Below are 18,839 nucleotides of genomic sequence, written 5' to 3' on the forward strand. Positions count from 1 at the left end.
CATATCACTTCACCAGACGATTTCAGTTATTTCAGTTAGGTCCTTGCAGCATACAACAGCAAAAGAAATAAAACCCTCAAAGACACTGACCCAGCAAATAAATGTAGTAAGCAACAAGATAAACAACAAATTATTTCCATGTTTTTGCCACAAAATTATGTTCTGTTATGTACAGAAAGCACATACATACGATTTTATCAGTAAAATAGTTTATCTGCTACATAACATTTTTTCACTATCAAGGTAATAACAGAGCTGTTCTTGAAGCAGACAAACTTAGAGTATCGCTATTAGTAGAGACGCACAGGCTCAGCTAATTCAACATGCTTCACACCCGAGATGTTACGGACACAACTTCACTTCATCAATTTTTGGGTATGCATTATTTTCTAATAATTCAATGGACTGTTTTCAATGATTCATAATTTAAACTGTCCTCGAGGGCCGGTCTCCTGCAGGCACATATCTAGAAGCTTTTAGTAATTCTGAGGAGCTTGATGGCTGCTTCAGGTGTGTTTGTTTAGATTTGGAGCTGAACTTTGTAGGATAATGGCCTTCCGGTAACTTGATTAGACATCCCTGCGTTAAGGTATGTGTCTACCCACCTTCCATTTTCATTTTGATTGGTTGCATGCAGCTATTAGTAACTTCAATGTGCGAGGCTTCCAGTGTCATTTACTTCTGGTTATTTTAGCAGTTCAAAAAAGGCCTTTTATCATGCTTGATATTGCAAACTGTTTTTTGTCATCATATTATTTTAATTATTCAAGTAGTCATGAACACACTTGTTTTTAGTGCAAATAGTTGCATTACCGCGGACTGCACTTTGTTGTTCTTGTTATGAACATATAGTGCATGGATATTAATGAATCTGAAGTCTTGCACATTCACAGAAAATAGCTTACTTTCATGTTGCAAAAAAACGTGGACACATAAAACTGAATTTCAAAAATAAGCCCACTAAGAGAAATATTCACTGGAGCTAAAAGTGTGAAAACTAGTCCTACATTTTAATTGTGACACCAGACTGCTAACTGATGTTAAATTCTATACCAAAATCAAATGACAAAATACTTCAAGATGTTTCTTATTGGTCCTAAAAATCATAGAGAATAAAAACTGGAGATGATTTATTTGACAAGTCTTTTGTCCAAACTTTTAAAGAGTATAAAACCCTGACTGAAAATTCCGTTTCACAGATCTAGTTTCAACCCTAGAACCAACGGCTCATTAAAAATGCGGCAGTATCGTCTGAAACAGAATCATGAAAAAATGCTTAAGATCTCTTCCCCATGTGCACAGGAGAGCTGAACTTCCAGAGTAGTAACTAATGGATCAAAGTAGAAGCAGCTGTTGTATCCAGGCTTTAAGCCAAGCACCCTATGACACCTGCCAGGCAGACAGGAATATTTTCCATGGGTTTGAATCCCCGTTCACACAGCCATGGTGACAACGCACAGTCAGGGTAGGGTGGATCATCAAAGCCAGTGCCCAGAAATAGCCACTCTATTAGTTGGCTGCCTGGGTGAGGATTGTTAGAGAGCCAAGAAGTCAGATGGCCTTTGCTAACGGTCACAGTTATCATTGTGTGAAAACTGTCCCGTGGAGTGAAGAGCTGCGAGTCTGAACTCCCTCCACATCCTAATGCAAATAACTGTCGTCCTCCCATTATCCTCTCTCCCTTGATAATGTGATGGCTGGATCAAAGCATGATGGTGGATGTTCTGTCCAGACTGTTTTCATCTGTAGTCGTTTATTAGAATATCAGCAGTTGCAGAGGATACTTAAGACTATGAATCTTCTTGAAATTTAAATAAAATAAATCTATAACACTGCAGATCTTTAATACCCTATCTACCCAATTCATTGTCCTAGCATAATTACATTTTCTAACTTTATGGCCCTCGTTTTCAAAGTCAATATCAAAGACCACCCTGCAAAGGCTGTTTCTTCTTCGTCTTCTTCTGGTGAGATGATTACAAAAACATAAGCTTGGTGTCCAGGTTTTTTTTTTGTTTTTTTTCCAGAAACTAAAGCTGTTTATACATTCAAATAATCATGTAGAATAATTAACAATATTTTTTTAAGGAAAGAAAACTAAATAAGTGATCTTGTGTTTTCTCTTTTTTGATGTTGTCTTTTCTATTTTTTTTCTAACAACTAAGCAATTGTTCTAAAGGTAACTCAAGCAAATGTTTCTGATGAATTACTCAATATAAACATTTTAGATCATTTTAGACCATTGTTAAGGGGACGACTGAAACCTTCCTGCTTATTACCCATAGTAGAAAATCCAATGCATGTGTTACTTATGCATTGCTACCCCATCCCCCCCCCCATCCCCCAACCAAATGGTAGTTTGAGGTCAGCTAGTAAAACTTCTCCTGTGTAAGAACCAATCTCAATTGACTGTAGAGCGTTACCGCCTCCTAGTGGACGATTCCGGCAACTCTGGGATTGAACATACTACGAACGAGTTATGGTTAAGGATGTTAAAAACAATTAAATGGACAAGAAAGCAAATAAAAGGGGGATCAGCATATCAGGGAATCATACCAAATCAGGGAATAAGCATAAAACACTTTAAAAAAAAAACTATGTTAATATGTGTAGTAAAACATCTGCATAGTATACAGAATGATTCATATAAAACAATATATTGAATAATAATATTTTACATATGATCCACGATTAAGAATTAATAGAAATAATATTAGAATTAATTTTAATATTATTTACAGAACCCATATCTCATAGACAATTAGTGTTACATGGGTCACCTGAGGTGAAAAAGTCATATACATTGACCAAAGGAAACATAGTCACCGCCCCCAACATTGAGCCCAACTGCACTACAGCTCCACACCACACAAGAGCGCTGTGGCCTTCATCTCGCAAGATGACAGCAACAATCACCTTTACGTAAGATAGGATGAAGATAAAAGAGAACCACGCCAGCACCTGAAAACACAGGATTACTCAGTGTGAATAAACAAAAATAAATTGTAACATAGATTAAGCAAAACATGCTTCTTACATTAGGAATTAACAAAAACTGGTCTCGAGTACTCACAATAATGACGGCTCCAGAGGTCTCATTGACTAGCAGTGGACACGGACTCAACACAGCCATGCCCATAATGTAAACTCCAATAAAAGAGCCGATAGAAGTGAGGACTCCCATCAACACCAAAGACCTGTTCAGAATGCAACAAAGTGTTGAGTGGTAAGTTAAGAATGTTTTAATTTAACATTTTAAACTTTCAGATTATGCTTTCTCAAGCCAACATCAAAGTTTAATTGCAAAATGTGCTCATTTAGTTAAAATATATAAATGTTTTACATTGTTTTAAGGTAATTAATTTTTGCGATGGCAAAGCTGAATATTCAGCAGAATTTTCCGTCTCACATGGTCCTTTTAAAATGCTAATTTGGTGCTCAGTTGGCCAGGATTCATTGAACACTACGTTCAAAAGAACATAATTTATTATAAAATGACTTTTGTTTAAGTAAAAGTATTTACTATCACTTTTATCTATCTATCTATCTATCTATCTATCTATCTATCTATCTTTTTATTGTCTATATTGTCTATTTCATGTCCACATAAATTATTTGACTGGTAAGTAGCTATAAAAAACCCAAAGTTATTTTTCACTTATTTCACTATGAATTCAGTTATTGTCCATAAAATCACTATTGCTAATGATGTTACTCACCTTTGAGTATAAAACATGCTGATGAAACAAGCTATAGGATTGGCAACATTCGCCATAGTAGCTGACCAGTGATAGGCCTGGTTTCCATATGGTAAACATGAGTACGACTGCACTGACGGCAAACCGGTATTAGTCAGAGCGGTCACCCATGCCAGGATAATGTAGATGTATATCACTTCCATCCATGTGTGCGTCCCTGTCCCGAACATGCTCCTGGGCTTCTGAATGGCCTTTCCAGGATGCATCATTGGTTTCTGTTCAGATTTCTTGTTTTTCCAACGCAAGACGGGATCTCCATTTCCATTTATGTTATTGGGACGCTCACGTGCAACAGCTGGATGGTAGTTCAAAAGTATGAACGCCACCAAACAAACCACCATCATAGCCATCAGAAAGAAAAAATAGGCTTCAACTGAAAAGTTAGCTGGTTGGTAGTGAGCCACAAGGTAGTTAGTGTCTCTTTCAGATCCGTTAAGATGTGTTTCATTGGATTTGAGGATTTGAGATGCATTGACGCATTCCACAACACCTACACCTTGAACCATCGCCACTAAAGCTGGGACAAGACCACTCAGGCCTTCTCCTACATAGTAAGTCATGAGATACTCCGCCTTGAGCTGCATCATGAAGGGAAGGAAGGTCACCGAAGAGGTGCAGTCCACTATTGAGATGAAGAAGATGAGGATCAGGAGAGGAACGCTGCGCTCCACACCTTGCACCACTACCGTCTCACTCCAGAAGAAAGCCAGAAAAAGGCTTACAAGTATCCCAAAACCAACAATAAAATAGATAACTGCGGTTTCGTTCAGCACTCCTGGACGGAAGCGATGCATTATTGTGACAAACAGAGGTCCGATGTTGGCCAGTTGGACAATAATGGAGATGTAGGAGGGAAGGTACCAGCCTTCAGGTACCTGAGGAACGATTAGAGGCAGCTCCACCCACAGACCACAGATGGTGACCCAAGAGCCCATGCCAAACAGGCCAGCCAAAACATGGGTGAGGATAGACATGGCCATGGTGATTTAGCTCAGGATCCCTCAGACTTTGTATCCTTAATGTCTTCAGGAAAAAAAAAACCCGATGAGTACAGTTAGTAATAAAGAGAATTTCATTCAGTGACAGACATTAATATTGCAGTTCTACTTAGAGCCACTATGATATACAAATTACACACTTTAACTTTAAATTCCAAATTCGGTGCAAGTTTATTTATTCAGCTGTAATGTCAGAGAAAACTCAGCATTATGTCCCTTAGCACTACATTTAATCCAGGGGCTCTCCAGGGGATTGACCCTTTAGTCAGTGCAACTTTGGATAAGAAACATCTGCTAATATAAAGTTATTCAATAACATCTTCTGTAACTTGAGCATTCTCTTACTAATTCTTTGATGCTGTGCCAATGTATTTAAAGGAACAAAGTCAGGAAGATTGTGCTTATTTGCAGAAAGAATATCAAAGTACAAATCAGAGTGCAGTTAGCAGGGAGTTTACAGCAAGCTGAGATCATGAAAATGGGACCAAATGGTGCAACACTGTCATAGCAAGAAAACTGTAGTCAAATGAGTTTTTCAAATTTAAGCTTTCAATGTGTAGCTATTATCAGTTAACCTAAACTGATCAATATATATATATATATATATAAGTATACTTAAGTTAAAAATAAACCATGTAGTAAGATCATAAATCTTACCTTTATGTAGTGCAGCAGCAACAACAACAAAAACCAAGTTAAAATGAAGTACAGCAATGTGGAGAATATATATATTGTAGCATCATGCAACTTCCCAGAATAAATAGGCAGGAGACTGAGATCCAGTTCAAAAGCAGCCAACGGCCTTCATTTGTTTGAAACAACGGATATCAGGAGGCATACTAACTTCCCCAATAATAAGAAAAGGTGGAGGGCTCAGAACGTTCTCCTCCCTGATCTGAACTCAAATTAACTTAAATCCTCCTCTGCCACATGCGTGCACCTGGCCCCTCCTCCAAATGTTCCCCCAGACCAGGGATGGGTGATACCTCTTACATTCGATCCAATATTTTCAAGCCCAGTCGATATCAATTATACTTACTTAACATATTCCGGGCAGGATTTAGGGGGTGGGGGCCCCTGGGCTTGAGGTTATGCTTGGGTCCTATACCTACACTATAAATGCCCTCTAATAGAACATCATTATGGAGTAACACAAACATATGCTTTGAGGTTCATAAATAATACAATTAATATGCAACATGTCTAGGCTATAGTTAAATAAGAGTGTCCTCTTATGTCAGGTTCTTCTTTAATCAATAAACTCAATCGAATAAAAAGACACGCTGGCTATTAACAATCAAATGAAATCACTATATCAAAATTCATAGATGGATTGTGCATAAATGTTACGTTTAAATATAACATTTTAATGTAGAAAAAAATAAATGAATTCAAAAATGACATGAGCTACTTTATATAATATGAAACTACAACTGCAAGTAGGTGGAAGTCTTAATGAGTGAGTAAAATCAACTGATTAGTTTAAAAAGCTGATTCATTTAACCTTGTAAACGATGTGCTTCTAGCCTGATTGAATCAGTTGCTGGTCTGTGTAAGGCTGAAGAACAAAACACTGTTGATCTGACTGAGATGCAGCTGTTCTGCTGTTTGTTCTGTTTTCTTTCTTATTAAGCAAAACGGAATGTTGTGTCGGAAAGTTACTCAGTTGTTTATTTTACATTTGCGAGAAAAAGACAGAACTCTTGTTTGTGTGATAGCTCTATAAGCTATGTAATAAAAACAGAAAGTCATTAAAATTGCTATTTTTATTTAAAATAATTTTGATGATATTTCTTCCCCACTGTGTGTAGACGGCGCTCAAATCTCATCAGATGATCACATCATTTAGTGGAACATTAATATAGTAATATAGAATCATCCTCTGTAAAGAAATGAGGTGTGAACATTTGAGAATGCATCATTATATTTCTAAATGTGCACTATATTTGGCTAAATGCTATATGGAGCGATTTAAAAGAACCATGTGATAAACCAGTCAGTGCAGACACGATTCAATCTGTGTCCTTCTTCTATGTGAAAAAATACTAGTTTATGCTGTTTGAATGTGGCCTCGGAGGTCATAGTTGTAAGCTTACCCCCGGGCTGGCCCTTTTAGATATTACGTCCACAGTGGAAATGTGGCTAGTAATAATTTCTGAATTCTGACTGGCACATAATGAACAAATCAAACGAACGTAAAGGGGCTAGGATTATGCAGGATTACTTGTTATTGTTTCACTGTTTCATTTGCTGTTGTTTTTGTTACTCATAGTTATTTGGTGACCAATTATAGGTCATATAGCCTGTTAAAAGGTTTTTCTTTTTTTTATTCTCACTGTTGTTTGAGTGTTAAATTCAAGTCAAGTCAAATCTGCTTTATTGTCAGTTTTTGTACACGTGCAGCACAGACATAGAATTGAAATTGCGTTACTCTCAGACCCGTGGAGCATACAGATAACACTAACAATAAAACATAAAATATGGATAAAATATAAAAAACAATGTAAAAGACAAAAGATAAGTAAAGCAGCACAAGGCACATGGCAGATAGAGTGCAAGCCAGTGAAGTAAACAAACTGCAGATATAATGATTGTAGTGCAAAAGCAGCAAATTATAAAGTCTGTTCGCCTGAGTAAATGGATATGGTAACCTAGTTCCAGTAAACTGAACGATAAACGGTCGAATAGGCATATATTAGAATCATTATCATCTCTGCATCCTAGGATTGACGTGCACAGTTAGTCTGTCGTATATATTTGTCTCCTATATCATAATGAACAGCTCTTTTATAAAGTGTGGTTAAACAAAACTAGATTGCGATTATTTTTGTCATAAGCAACAATTATACTGATCATACAAGACTAGCATGCAACATTTGACAAATGCATTTTTTTATTTTTAAGTAAAACAAAAAAATAAGTGACAACTGACAGATACTCACATGATCTGAGGCTGATCATATGGAGACAAAGTCCTGTACAATGAGAGAAATGTCTTATATGCTCTGCATGAGTGGGTGTGTCTATTCTAGCCAACCATGCCACCTGTCTATTGATGTTTTACCAAGGGGGGAAATTAATGTGTAATGTGTAATTTGTAGATCATTTATTACAATGCAGGTATATAATTCAGAATTACACTAATCATTGCACATGCACTTATTCATAAATAAATATTCATAAAAATGCAATATTAAAATTTATATTTGGTGATTAAAAACATCATCAGTAAGCAATGAGAGCTGTTTCCTATGTACATTCTGGCAGGAAATGTAACACAATTTTCCTTTGCTGAGCAGACCAATCACAGCTTCAGTGAAAGTTTAACTATAGCCATTATGTTATGTAAGAATGTAGTAAAAAAGTGACTACAACTGCTGATGACTAAAAAAACAACAACCTGGGAAATAGGTTACATTTACATTCCTATAGCTTATCAGTTTTTAGGTCATTTGTTTATATAAAAGAAACTCCACAACTTTGTTCATACCACACATTTCTCTGTCAAATGAACCATTTATTTAAAAAGCTCTGAGATCTTGTAAAACCAGCATATGCATAAGAATGTGAACAATTCAAAACAGCATTTAACTACTGCAAGAAAATTCAAAATGAAAATAAATATTTATATTTAAAAGACAGGGACCACCGAAATATATGGCATTATGGAACTATAGTTCTATGATACCTTGTAATATTTTAGCCTCATTGTCTTTTAAATACATTTTTTTTCTCAAATCTTTATTGACAAATTGTCAACAGCATATAAATACTGTGCACAATTAACAGTTTAAACAGAGGCTTTAATTAGAGACGTCAGGAAATCAGTTAGTGCTCAACACAAATCTGATTTAAGCCCAGTTTATAAAATACAAATTCTGAATTTATGAAATAAGTGATGAGAATAATTAGTGCTAAATGCCCAAAATTACACATACCACATTTGTTTTTTGAATGTTGACACATTTTACAAAAGATAACAGCAGTTGCAAAATGAGATTAACCTTAATTAAAATACTGGCCTCACATCTAAAATATTAAAAATCAAAAGGGTAAAACATGGCAGATCTGGCAGGTTAGACATACAGTATTGTCAGTACTACATTTAGACTCTGTATATACATTACAACTAAAATTTAAAACCAAACAAAACCTGATATTCAGCCAACAAAGTTAAATATAAATCCAGAAATACTGGAATGTGATAATATTTTTTTGCTTATGGTCGTCAAAACAGTGTAATCTTGGGTGTAATAAAAAGCATTGTTTTCCCAGTTAGGAACAATGTCAATATACTATTGTAACTTGATTTTACTATTGGGAATAAACAAAATACTACACAGATGAAGCATATAGTACAAGTCTATTCATTGGATAGTGTATATTGTAGCAGATTGCCGACTTCTGTTTTCTGGCCAAAAAAACTGCGGACATGCCGATACTGAAGTTTTCCATTATGAAATCAGACCCGCTCTGATTTTCAACCACAGATGTCTTGTCTCGTCTTGGTGCATGAAAACACTTTTCACTTAATCTAGATCAAGGTCAAGATGTTCACATATACACTTTCAACATATTCTTTACATTCACAATATTCCATCGGGTAACACAAAGATATGCATTGTAAACAAGTACAGCTGTTTTTGCATTGACTTTAACTTGAAATGTCCTGTGATGGCATCAGTTTGACCATCTTTTTCCATTTTAGATTCACACCTATATCTGTTGTATAAAGGTATGGGGTGAATGTAAAATCAGGTGCTGCAATATTAACTGCAGTTGTCTGTGCAGTCCTGGGCTCGCTGGAAGACCTGGTACACACTGACTAAAGGGAACATTGTGAGAGCTCCAATTAGAGAGCCAGCCTGGATGAAGACTCCACACCAGAGCAAAGCTGCATGCCCTGCTTCATGAAGCAGCGTCCCAACTACAACCTTCACGTAAGAGAACAAGCCAGTGAAGATGATCCAGGATATGATCTGAATGAAGACAAATAAGACTTCTGTTAACAAACTAAACCTGATGTTAATTAATGGTTTCTAATATTGTCCGTGTAATTTAATATAATTATTTATGTACTGTATTTGCATAGAATTTGTGTATTATGTGTGGCGAATGAATGGGTGACTTTGTGATCAGGAATAAAATTAAAAATTAATTATTAAATCAACAATAAGGTCTATTGAGCATATTTGGCACATTGTCATTTACCTTAGTAAATATTTAATTACAAAAGATTTCCACTGTTCAGAACTACTAAAATGAGTGGATTTGTTGACTCCAACATTTTTTTTCCTTTGAAATATTGAGATGGTCCTCACTGCAGAACACAAGATCCAGGGGGAGTGGTTGGATCCAACTCTTCCCACCTTACACCTAAACCTACCTGTCTCCACCCCCAGATCACTAAACCTACCCATCTCCACCCCCTAGATGTAGATCCAACCACACCCCTTGGATCTTGTGTTCTGCAGTGAGGGGCTACTGGAAATACTGCTATAATGACCCCTTTTCACAATAATTATCTTTCAAGTATCTTAATATTTATCTTAACTCTTTCTTTATCAGATCTTTAGAGATGATACGATAATGAAACACTTAACAGTTGCGACACTTTTGCACGTGGTAGCTCAGTGAAGTATTCAGCACTTTTAACATTTTGAGAGATTCGTTCTTAGTTCCTCTCCCACTTAGTAATGAAATAGAGTTACTAACCACAAGAGCAACGCCATACTGACTTCCTAAAAGTGGTGGACAGGGACTCAGCACAGCCAAGGCCATGAGATAGGCAGCAAAAATACAGCCTCCCAGTGACATCATACCAAGACCAATGCTGGACCTATAATGAAACCATCAATTTCAATTTAAAAAATTCAACTCAATGAACAACACCTATAATCACACAATAATATGACAAATTGTACAAGAGCAGAATTTAAATCAGAGGTGTCCAAACTCCTGAGTTGTCCTGCAGGGCCGCTGTCTGGAACTTATGCATAGTAAGGCCTTGATAACCAGGCTCAGGTGTGTTTAATTGGGGTTGGAGCTAAACTCTGCAGGACAGTGGCCCTCCAGGAGCAGGTTTGGACACCCCTGATTTAAAGTAACAGGACAACTAAGCATCAAGAACTTTAACTCACTTACCTAAGTAAAACAAACATGGCCACAAAGCAGACCAGAGGGTTTGCAATGTTGCCCAAGATGACAGAGAGGTGAAAGGTCATGGTGCCATAAGGCAGACAGGAGAAACTCTGCACGGATGGCAGCACACCGTTGGTCAAAGCATTGGATAATCCCAGCAACAGGAGCAGATATATATTGCGTGATGTCCAAAAGGCCACAACAGGTGCCTGTTTTTCAACTTCAACCTGTTCCTCAGAAACTGTGGAATCTCCATTTTGTAAAGGTTGTGTCTCTTCCTCTGTTTTCACTGATGCCTGCTCCGCCTTTTGAAATTCCTCTGCCGTAGTCAGAGTGACCACTCTGCATGTCAGAGCCAGGAAACAGAGGGCAGAAATAGCAAGCATCACAGACAAAAACCAGAAGAAGTCTTGGGCTGGGAAGTTTTCTTTGAGATAGTGGGGCTTTGTTCCGTTGGCGGTCTCATTGCACTCTAGTTTCCCTACACCCTGCCCCAAAGCAACCACACAGGGAAAGAGTGCAGAAAGACCCTGTCCAAAAAAGAATGTCCGGATGTACTGCGGGGGGTAACGGAACATGAAGGGTAAGAAGGTGACGTTGGAAGTGCAACAGACGAATGACAGGATAAAAGTAAGCAGCAGGAACGGGACAGATCTTGGCTCTCCAGCAACTGTGACCACCTGGGACCAAAAGAGAGAAAGAAACACAGCTGCAACCACCGCTAGCACTTGTATGATGTGGATGACCATGCGTTCTTTCAGCCATCCTGGAGCAATGTGGTGGGTCAAAGTCACAGCCACTGGACCCAAATTCCCAAATGCAATCAGCACTGAAATATAGGCTGGCAAGTTCCACTCTGTAAAGAAAGAACATGTTTAAGTTCTACAATTATCAGGATAAATACAGCATCTACTAGGTACAGCTGTGGCACGTTAATGTTTTATTAAAACAAGTTTTTATGTTCTTAAAACACTAATTACCTTCAGGCAGAACTTCTACAACAACCGGCATCTCAACCCATAATGAGTTCACGGAGATCCACGAGCCCATTCCAAACAGGGCCACTAGAATATGTGTAACAATGGCATGATTCCACCATGTATCTGCCATTTATATGTCTAAGAAAAGGGCACAGTTGAGTTAGAGCGTCCATATTTTTAATTCAAAAAAATATACACATTTTGTTTGACTGTATTGAAGGAATAGAATAATCAAAGTAAATAGCTTGACGGTGTCAACTGATATGGACTGAATTAAAACTAATAAACGTTAATGACTTCTCACTTTCTGAGTGATGATCATCACCGAAATGCTTGTTCAGCAGTCAGGGCAAAATTTTCAGTGTTCACTTATATACAGCAATGAGATGTAAAATATAAAGTAAATAGCAATGTAAATGTAAAATAATAAAACATAAAAAATCTATTTTAAATATATGCATAGATACATATAAAAATAATCATTGCTTTTTTTAAATTAATTTTACAATTTGTCCTGTGTACATGAATAGTACTCCACAAGCAACAGAAAAATTTAATGCTGCAAGTCTTTTGAAATGTTGGAAAGAAAAAGCCACATGCAACTGGCTAAAAAGTGTGAAATGGAAAAAGAAATTAAATATTGGAATGTAAATAATAATAAAAAAAGAGTATGGATGAAACTAAGGTAGGTATTGTTTTAATTCCTTTTAATTTGTAGGATTCTTTAAAGAAAAGTCAATGTTAATACCATCATTTATTTAAAATATACATACATAAGATTATATAAATATATACTATATAAGTGATATAGTATGCGAAATAAATATAATGTAGTATCTTATCAATAATAATAATATGTATTATTATTAGTGGTGGTAGGTGTAGTAGTAGTAGCATTGTTATTTAATAAAAGTCAGGACAAGTAATTTGCTAAATACATTTATTTTGAAAATGCAACTTCTATAAAATAAACTAATATTAAATAAAACAATGAACTAGTTAACTATTTTGGGTTTAAGAGAACAAGCTTGTTAGTATCAGAACATTGGAGAACAAAGATCTTTACCATATGTGAGAAGAAAAAAAAGAAACTAATGCAAAATGCATGTATTCAACATTTTCATCAGTTTAAAACACAATCAGAGAAATTCCAAGTTCTCCCTGTAACAAGGGCCAAAAATCTTTGTTTTTTTCCTATCGATACTGCTCTTTTGTTGAGTTTGCTGATCAGTGGCTGTGCTTTGGGGGTCTGGGAATGATGGTTCAGTCAGGGTCTCTTAATCTCAGTGTAATCAAGCACATTTTCAGATGGTGATGTAATTATAACTCTCTCATTTGGCAAGACGTCGTTCAGTGTAGAAACCATGTCATTCAAAGAGAACCCTATGTGTTTGTTATTCAAAGAGAACCCTGAATGATTTTTTTTCTCTGGAATCCAAGATGGTCTTTTGGTAGTTCAGCTCACAGTGAATGACCTAATGTGTATGCACATGGCTTGCACCTTCTTATTTTGTGAGCAATCATTCAACATCTTGCCTGCTTTTACATGGGCCTCCATATTTTGAAACTGCTTCAATAATAATTTTCTTATGAATGTGATCTTGAGCTTTTTGCTTTAGTCTAGACACCATTGGTTTTTGTGTGGCATTGAGATTTTCACAATCAAAGATGGAGTAGTGTTTTTGAATGGTTTTGACTGGGGATAATGTGAGCGCTGCTGATGCAGGTTCATCTGTTGTCACTCGGGAAGCAGGTTCTTGTTCTGCATTTTTGGAGACAGAACCTTCAGTCTGACCAAGAGTTTTATCAGGCCTGTTTTTCTCATAAGGGTATGCATGACCAAAGGGGTACTCACCCATCAGCTTTGAAAATGTACAGTTTGCCATTTTAACAGCTATATCTGTAGACAGATCTTTGCAGTGTTTGCCACCAGGTAAGAAAACTTTAAGATTGTCCTCTAGTACAGCTGCGAGGGCTTTCATCATCCTCTGTAAACAAGCTTTTATTAGACTCCTCTTTCGGCTCCTCTGGTTGTTGCGGTACTATTTTATGAAATCTTTGAGACTTGACCGTAGGAGCCTATAGGCTCGTTGAATCTTGCCATCACTACAACATAAAGGCTCAAAGTTGCATATCCAGGACATCAAGATGACAGGGTCTAACTTCTCTCGTGAAATAAAATTTGTCAATTCAAGAACTAGACTGTTTTGAGACCAGTTAATTTTGCACAATCAGAAAAGTCCAACATTTCAAGTAAATCTCTTCTTCCGATTCCAATACTATCACATAAAGTTCCAACAAACTCAAAGTTGACAGCCGTTTCAAGAAAGTTCTGCCTTGGCTTTGAGCTGCCATGTTTCTCTCAATCAAGCTTCAGAAATCAGCAGATTGAAACATTGGGATTATCTTTTGGAGCCACTGAATTAAATCAACCCATGAAATTTCTTGCTCTTCTCTCATCAGCCCAATCTGAACCCATATGCGGATTTTCCAGGGCTTTTCATCCAGCTCCAATAGGTCTCCATAATGAGCACCAAGGAAGTCGTCAACAAGCTTGGTGTAAAAATCATCCTCTGAAAGACATAGTTTTCAAATGTAAGAAAAAATATACTTTTTAAAAAGCTGTTTGATTTATTTTAAGTCATTGGAAACAACAACAACAAAAACAAATAGTACTCACTGAGCTCAGCAGCAATGGTCTTAGCACTCACACTAGAGGAACCAAAGTCTTGTAAGTTGTCCATAGTTGAACATCAAAATGGCTTGGCTTGTTTTTAAAACATCTGGTGGATGCTTCCAAATAAAGGCCAGATAAGTGTTTTAGTAATAACGACCAGAGAATGGTAGTCCACAGCTGATCTTAACCGTGCAACAAAGATTATCAAAAATGATCAGGTTATTTTTTATCATGTTACAACTGGTGTATTTGCCTAAGACTGTAGTTTTCTTATTGGTATTACAGCTTTATAATCATTTTCAACTTAAAAAATCACCTGCACACTTTCACATGGAGCAGCATTAACTAACTTACACTTTTTAAAAGTCATCCTATATACTCACCTTAATTTTACAGTCGTGATAATATTTACAGCAACTATGGTTTCCTTGATACTATATTGAAATGATTATGAATTATGTAAGGGTTATGATTACTTGCTGCAAATGTCACAAAATGAATGAATATAATTCATGGGATAAAACCGTAAGAATGGTGCAAATGGTCAGTTGCATCACTGCTATATTTACTGACATAAATCAAGTTAATATACTCTTTCAGCGGGTCAAGTTATTTGTTAGTTATCCTTGAGCAATCAGGGAATAAGATGTTGACGCCCAAATTGTGCACGCGGTCGATTTAGTAGGAATATGTTTTCTTATCGATTTCATGTTATTATTGACTATATATCTAGTTTGGTCGTTTTGGTTTTAATGTTTAAAAAAAACGATCACTATGGCTGGAAATGAGAACAGCTTTTTTTCGTATTTCGTGGTTTGTTCTAGCTAACGTCGCGTGTCAGTCCGTGGTGAAGCTTGAAAACATGTCTTCTGTGTCGAATTGCGTTTACTGTGGGATATTACCATTGATGTTTAAACAACGTTATGTAGCAAACATATTTAAAACTCATAAGCACAAAACACGTAAACATATTAATGTATTTAAATCAACGGTGAATGTTTAAGTGTGAAATCTCAAAATGTACTTACCGATTTATAGGTAAATTAGGTGTGCTGTGCAGCGTTGTTTCTTATTGTAGCCTTTGAAACGTGAAGAAAGAGCCGGGTCCGATTCAGTAATACTTTTCATAAAACTGAGGAACGTCCACTCTTCATCGTGGACTTCCCTGTTGAGTCACGTGAGCATCTGAGGAGTCTTTGATTGGATATACTCCTTGCATTGTTTTCTTTGATAAACGGCTACGCTAGTCCAAAGGCTTGTTCGACTTCATGCAGTTTTGCGCAAACCGATCGTCGGCTGACTTGAAGCAGTGCATGCCGGTTAGAAATTTTGTCCGACTTGATACAGCGCTGACGCCACGTGACTGTGACGTGTGCCGTCAAAGTACCACGAGAGCGATTCGAGAGTAGCCGGAGAACTCAGCCAGCGCAGCTTCTGAAGAGCGGCTGCACAGGTTCTGATGACGACACAACTGATCCACGATTGGCTGGATTCACTGATGACACCGATGACGTGCGTTTCAAGTTTATTGCGAGTCGGCTTCAGTTTCAGAAATTCTCATATGGACTTTAAAAACAGTTCAATACGTTTTTATGTCGTCTTCATCTTATAAATCATATTTATTAAATATTGTTTTACTGTATTTACTTTATTGTTAATATAAAGTTTGTGTATGTTTATTTTGCATGACTTTCTTTTTTATACAGACCTTTTACAGTATTCAGCAGCATAACCTATTCAAATGAGCATTTTTAAGAACTAAAATGTTAATCTAAAAAGCATACAATCTAATGTGGTCATAAATGCTCCTATACAAATGATACATAATACATTGTGTTCCTCCATTTGTTTGGTTTCTTCATATTCTCTAGTTTATTTAGCTGTGTTTATACTTCACCTGCATGTGGTTAGCAAACTGCTAACAACTTGCTGTAACTTCAACTTGACAACACTGTTCACTTTCAAATAGTTGGTCTAAATCACAATATAAATCCAACAGAATTGTGCTTTTCTGTATATGAAAATCAGTGGTGTTATGTTTAAAATGTTAAAAAGCTCAGCAGGAGGGCACTGTAAATCTTGTTGCTGAAACCTTCTTGAAAAACACATACCCACCAGGGAATTTTTTTTATAGGTTACTTTTATCATTTTGTATAAGCAGAAACACCCATGTCATACTGATAAAGTATATATCCAATATGGTATCTTGTTTTGGAAGGCACCCTTCCAAAACACCACTTTTTATTTTTTTATTTTTTTATTTTTTTCAAAACACCACTTATACACACATTTAAACGCGATCAAGTAAGCAATCGCCACGTGATCTGCCATGACTGACGTAATTGCAGCAAACTACGGGAGCCACAACGTGTCCGGCTTCATATCTCCGTTTGCAGCTCCTCCCCACCTGCACGCGGCTACTCTCGCCGATCGGTTGCATCCAGCCGCAGCCGATGTCGAACACACCTCAACTCTATGGTCCAACTCCAACTCGTTTCAGCGAATCAGTTACAAGGAGCCGGTTCAAAAACGGTTCAGTGATTATTTTGCGTCATTACGTAATTGCGTCATCACATCGAATGTCCAATATAATATTTTCAGAGGTGTAAACAGTACTGAAAAATTTTACTCAAGTAAAAGTACAGATACTTAGTGAAAATTTCACTCAATTAAAAGTACAAGTATCTGGCCAAAATAATACTTGAGTAAAAGTAAAAACGTACATCTTTACATTGTAGGCCTACTCAAGTAGTAAAAAAAGTAAAGTACTTATTTTTATTTGTTATTTTTAACAACTACATTTAAAATGCAGCACAGTGGAACACACACACACACACACACATACAGGGAAGGGGATTAAAAGGAAACTGTATCCTTTCCACCCTTATGCCATCCTATATATATATATGTGTGTGTGTGTGTGTGTGTGACTTTCATTTATCAGATGAACGCAAAAAAAAAAAAAAAAAAACATCTCTTAGTTTAATGCAAGTGAATGGGACGTCCCAAAATGAATATGACAGACAGTAACTCATACAACCCCTGTTAATGAATCGGTGTATTCTTAAGTGAAACGATAAATAAAAAAAATACAAATACCAATATTTTAAACTTGACCGGCGTGTTCACTTTGTGTGGTTTCTGAAGTGGTCCTGTCCCCTTGCATTATACAGACTAAAAATCTTTTTTTGTGTTCATCTGAAGAAAGAAAGTCATAAACATCTGGGACGACATGAGGATGAGTAAATGATGAGATAATTTTTGTTTTTGGGTGAACTGTTCCTTTGAATAGCAAGATGTGATGCAGAGGCTAAAACATATTCCAGACAGAATACAATAATGTGTTGCTTGCATTAATGAGGAGAGTCATAGAATTAAAACATACAACATTCAAATTTTTAAAATGCCACTTTTTTGTGTCTATTCAACATCTCTGTCTAGGATAATTAAACGTTTAATTGTTTATTTGGGGTATTTAGAGTATTTATTATTTTTTCAACAAATATTGATAAATAATTATTTGTGACTAATTAGATTGATTAATAAGCAAATTATAATTATTAAGGTTAAAAAATACTCATTGACAAGTCTTAATTGCTACTCAAAGTGCCAAAAAAACATCATAGCCTCTGGCCTCTGCCTTGTGAGAGTAAGTGTTGATTTTGAAATATGAAGAAAGTAAACATTGATGTGCCCAACGCATTAGTGAAAGTATACTGTAAACCACACACATATGAACATCACATAGTTTGATGGACATTACATCAATTTATTCTCATAATATATACAGGTGTATCTCAATAAATTAGAATGTCGTGGAAATGTTCATTTATTTCAGTAATTCATTTAAAATTGTGAAACTTGTGTAATAAATAAATTCAATGCACACAGACTGAAGTAGTTTAAGTCTTTGGTTCTTTTAACTGTGATGATTTTGGCTCACATAAAAAAAAAAAAAAAAAAACACCAATTCACTATCTTAACAAATTAGAATATGGTGACATGCCAATCGGCTGATCAACTCAAAACACCTGCAAAAGTTTCCAGAGCCTTCAAAATGGTCTCTCAGTTTGGTTCACTAGACTACACAATCATGGGGAAGACTGCTGATCTGACAGTTCTCCAGAAGACAATTATTGACACCCTTCACAAGGAGGGTAAGCCACAAACATTCATTGCCAGAGAAGATGGTTGTTCACAGAGTGATGTATCCAAGCATGTTAACAGAAAGTTGAGTGGAAGGAAAAAGTGTGGAAGAAAAAGATGCAAAACCAACAGAGAGAAC

The 18,839-nt window shown here is 36.4% G+C and overlaps 2 protein-coding genes across 5 annotated transcripts; both read right to left on the reverse strand.

Moving 5' to 3' along the window:
* Positions 1 to 183: 183 nt before the first annotated feature.
* Positions 184 to 8,107, reverse strand: si:ch73-196l6.5 (riboflavin transporter 2). Of its 2 annotated transcripts, none has more exons than XM_052533541.1 (4): positions 7,699 to 8,107; positions 3,720 to 4,781; positions 3,074 to 3,197; positions 184 to 2,961 (listed from the first exon to the last, which is right to left on the reverse strand). In XM_052533541.1, exons 2-4 carry the CDS (start codon positions 4,736 to 4,738, stop codon positions 2,752 to 2,754), a joined length of 1,353 nt encoding a protein of 450 aa, XP_052389501.1. In that variant the 5' UTR covers positions 4,739 to 4,781; positions 7,699 to 8,107; the 3' UTR covers positions 184 to 2,751. The 2 variants fall into 2 exon arrangements, with proteins under 2 accessions (XP_052389501.1, XP_052389502.1); XM_052533542.1 differs by lacking the exon at positions 7,699 to 8,107 and adding an exon at positions 5,414 to 5,657.
* Positions 8,108 to 8,252: 145 nt separating this feature from the next.
* Positions 8,253 to 16,361, reverse strand: LOC127935557 (solute carrier family 52, riboflavin transporter, member 2). Of its 3 annotated transcripts, none has more exons than XM_052533544.1 (7): positions 15,583 to 16,361; positions 14,558 to 14,670; positions 13,733 to 14,450; positions 11,878 to 12,015; positions 10,901 to 11,753; positions 10,472 to 10,595; positions 8,253 to 9,735 (listed from the first exon to the last, which is right to left on the reverse strand). In XM_052533544.1, the coding sequence occupies exons 4-7, from the start codon at positions 12,005 to 12,007 to the stop codon at positions 9,526 to 9,528; spliced, it is 1,317 nt and encodes a 438-aa protein (XP_052389504.1). In that variant the 5' UTR covers positions 12,008 to 12,015; positions 13,733 to 14,450; positions 14,558 to 14,670; positions 15,583 to 16,361; the 3' UTR covers positions 8,253 to 9,525. The 3 variants fall into 3 exon arrangements, with proteins under 3 accessions (XP_052389504.1, XP_052389503.1, XP_052389505.1); XM_052533543.1 differs by having other exon boundaries at positions 14,558 to 14,736; positions 15,583 to 16,359; XM_052533545.1 differs by lacking the exons at positions 13,733 to 14,450; positions 14,558 to 14,670.
* Between the last annotated feature and the right edge of the window lie 2,478 nt (positions 16,362 to 18,839).

Source organism: Carassius gibelio, chromosome A19, assembly GCF_023724105.1.
Source record: "Carassius gibelio isolate Cgi1373 ecotype wild population from Czech Republic chromosome A19, carGib1.2-hapl.c, whole genome shotgun sequence".
In the NCBI taxonomy this organism is placed as follows: domain Eukaryota; kingdom Metazoa; phylum Chordata; class Actinopteri; order Cypriniformes; family Cyprinidae; genus Carassius; species Carassius gibelio.

Coding starts and splice junctions, on each gene's coding strand:
- si:ch73-196l6.5 (XM_052533541.1), bottom strand. CDS start 4,738: ATGGCCATGTCTATCCTCACCCATGTTTTGGCTGGCCTGTTTGGCATG. Junction 3,198..3,719: donor AGCATGTTTTATACTCAAAG/GTGAGTAACATC, acceptor CATTCTGAACAG/GTCTTTGGTGTTGATGGGAG. Junction 2,962..3,073: donor CCTCTGGAGCCGTCATTATT/GTGAGTACTCGA, acceptor CTGTGTTTTCAG/GTGCTGGCGTGGTTCTCTTT.
- LOC127935557 (XM_052533545.1), bottom strand. CDS start 12,007: ATGGCAGATACATGGTGGAATCATGCCATTGTTACACATATTCTAGTG. Junction 10,596..10,900: donor GCCATGTTTGTTTTACTTAG/GTAAGTGAGTTA, acceptor GTTTCATTATAG/GTCCAGCATTGGTCTTGGTA. Junction 9,736..10,471: donor AGTATGGCGTTGCTCTTGTG/GTTAGTAACTCT, acceptor GTCTTCATTCAG/ATCATATCCTGGATCATCTT.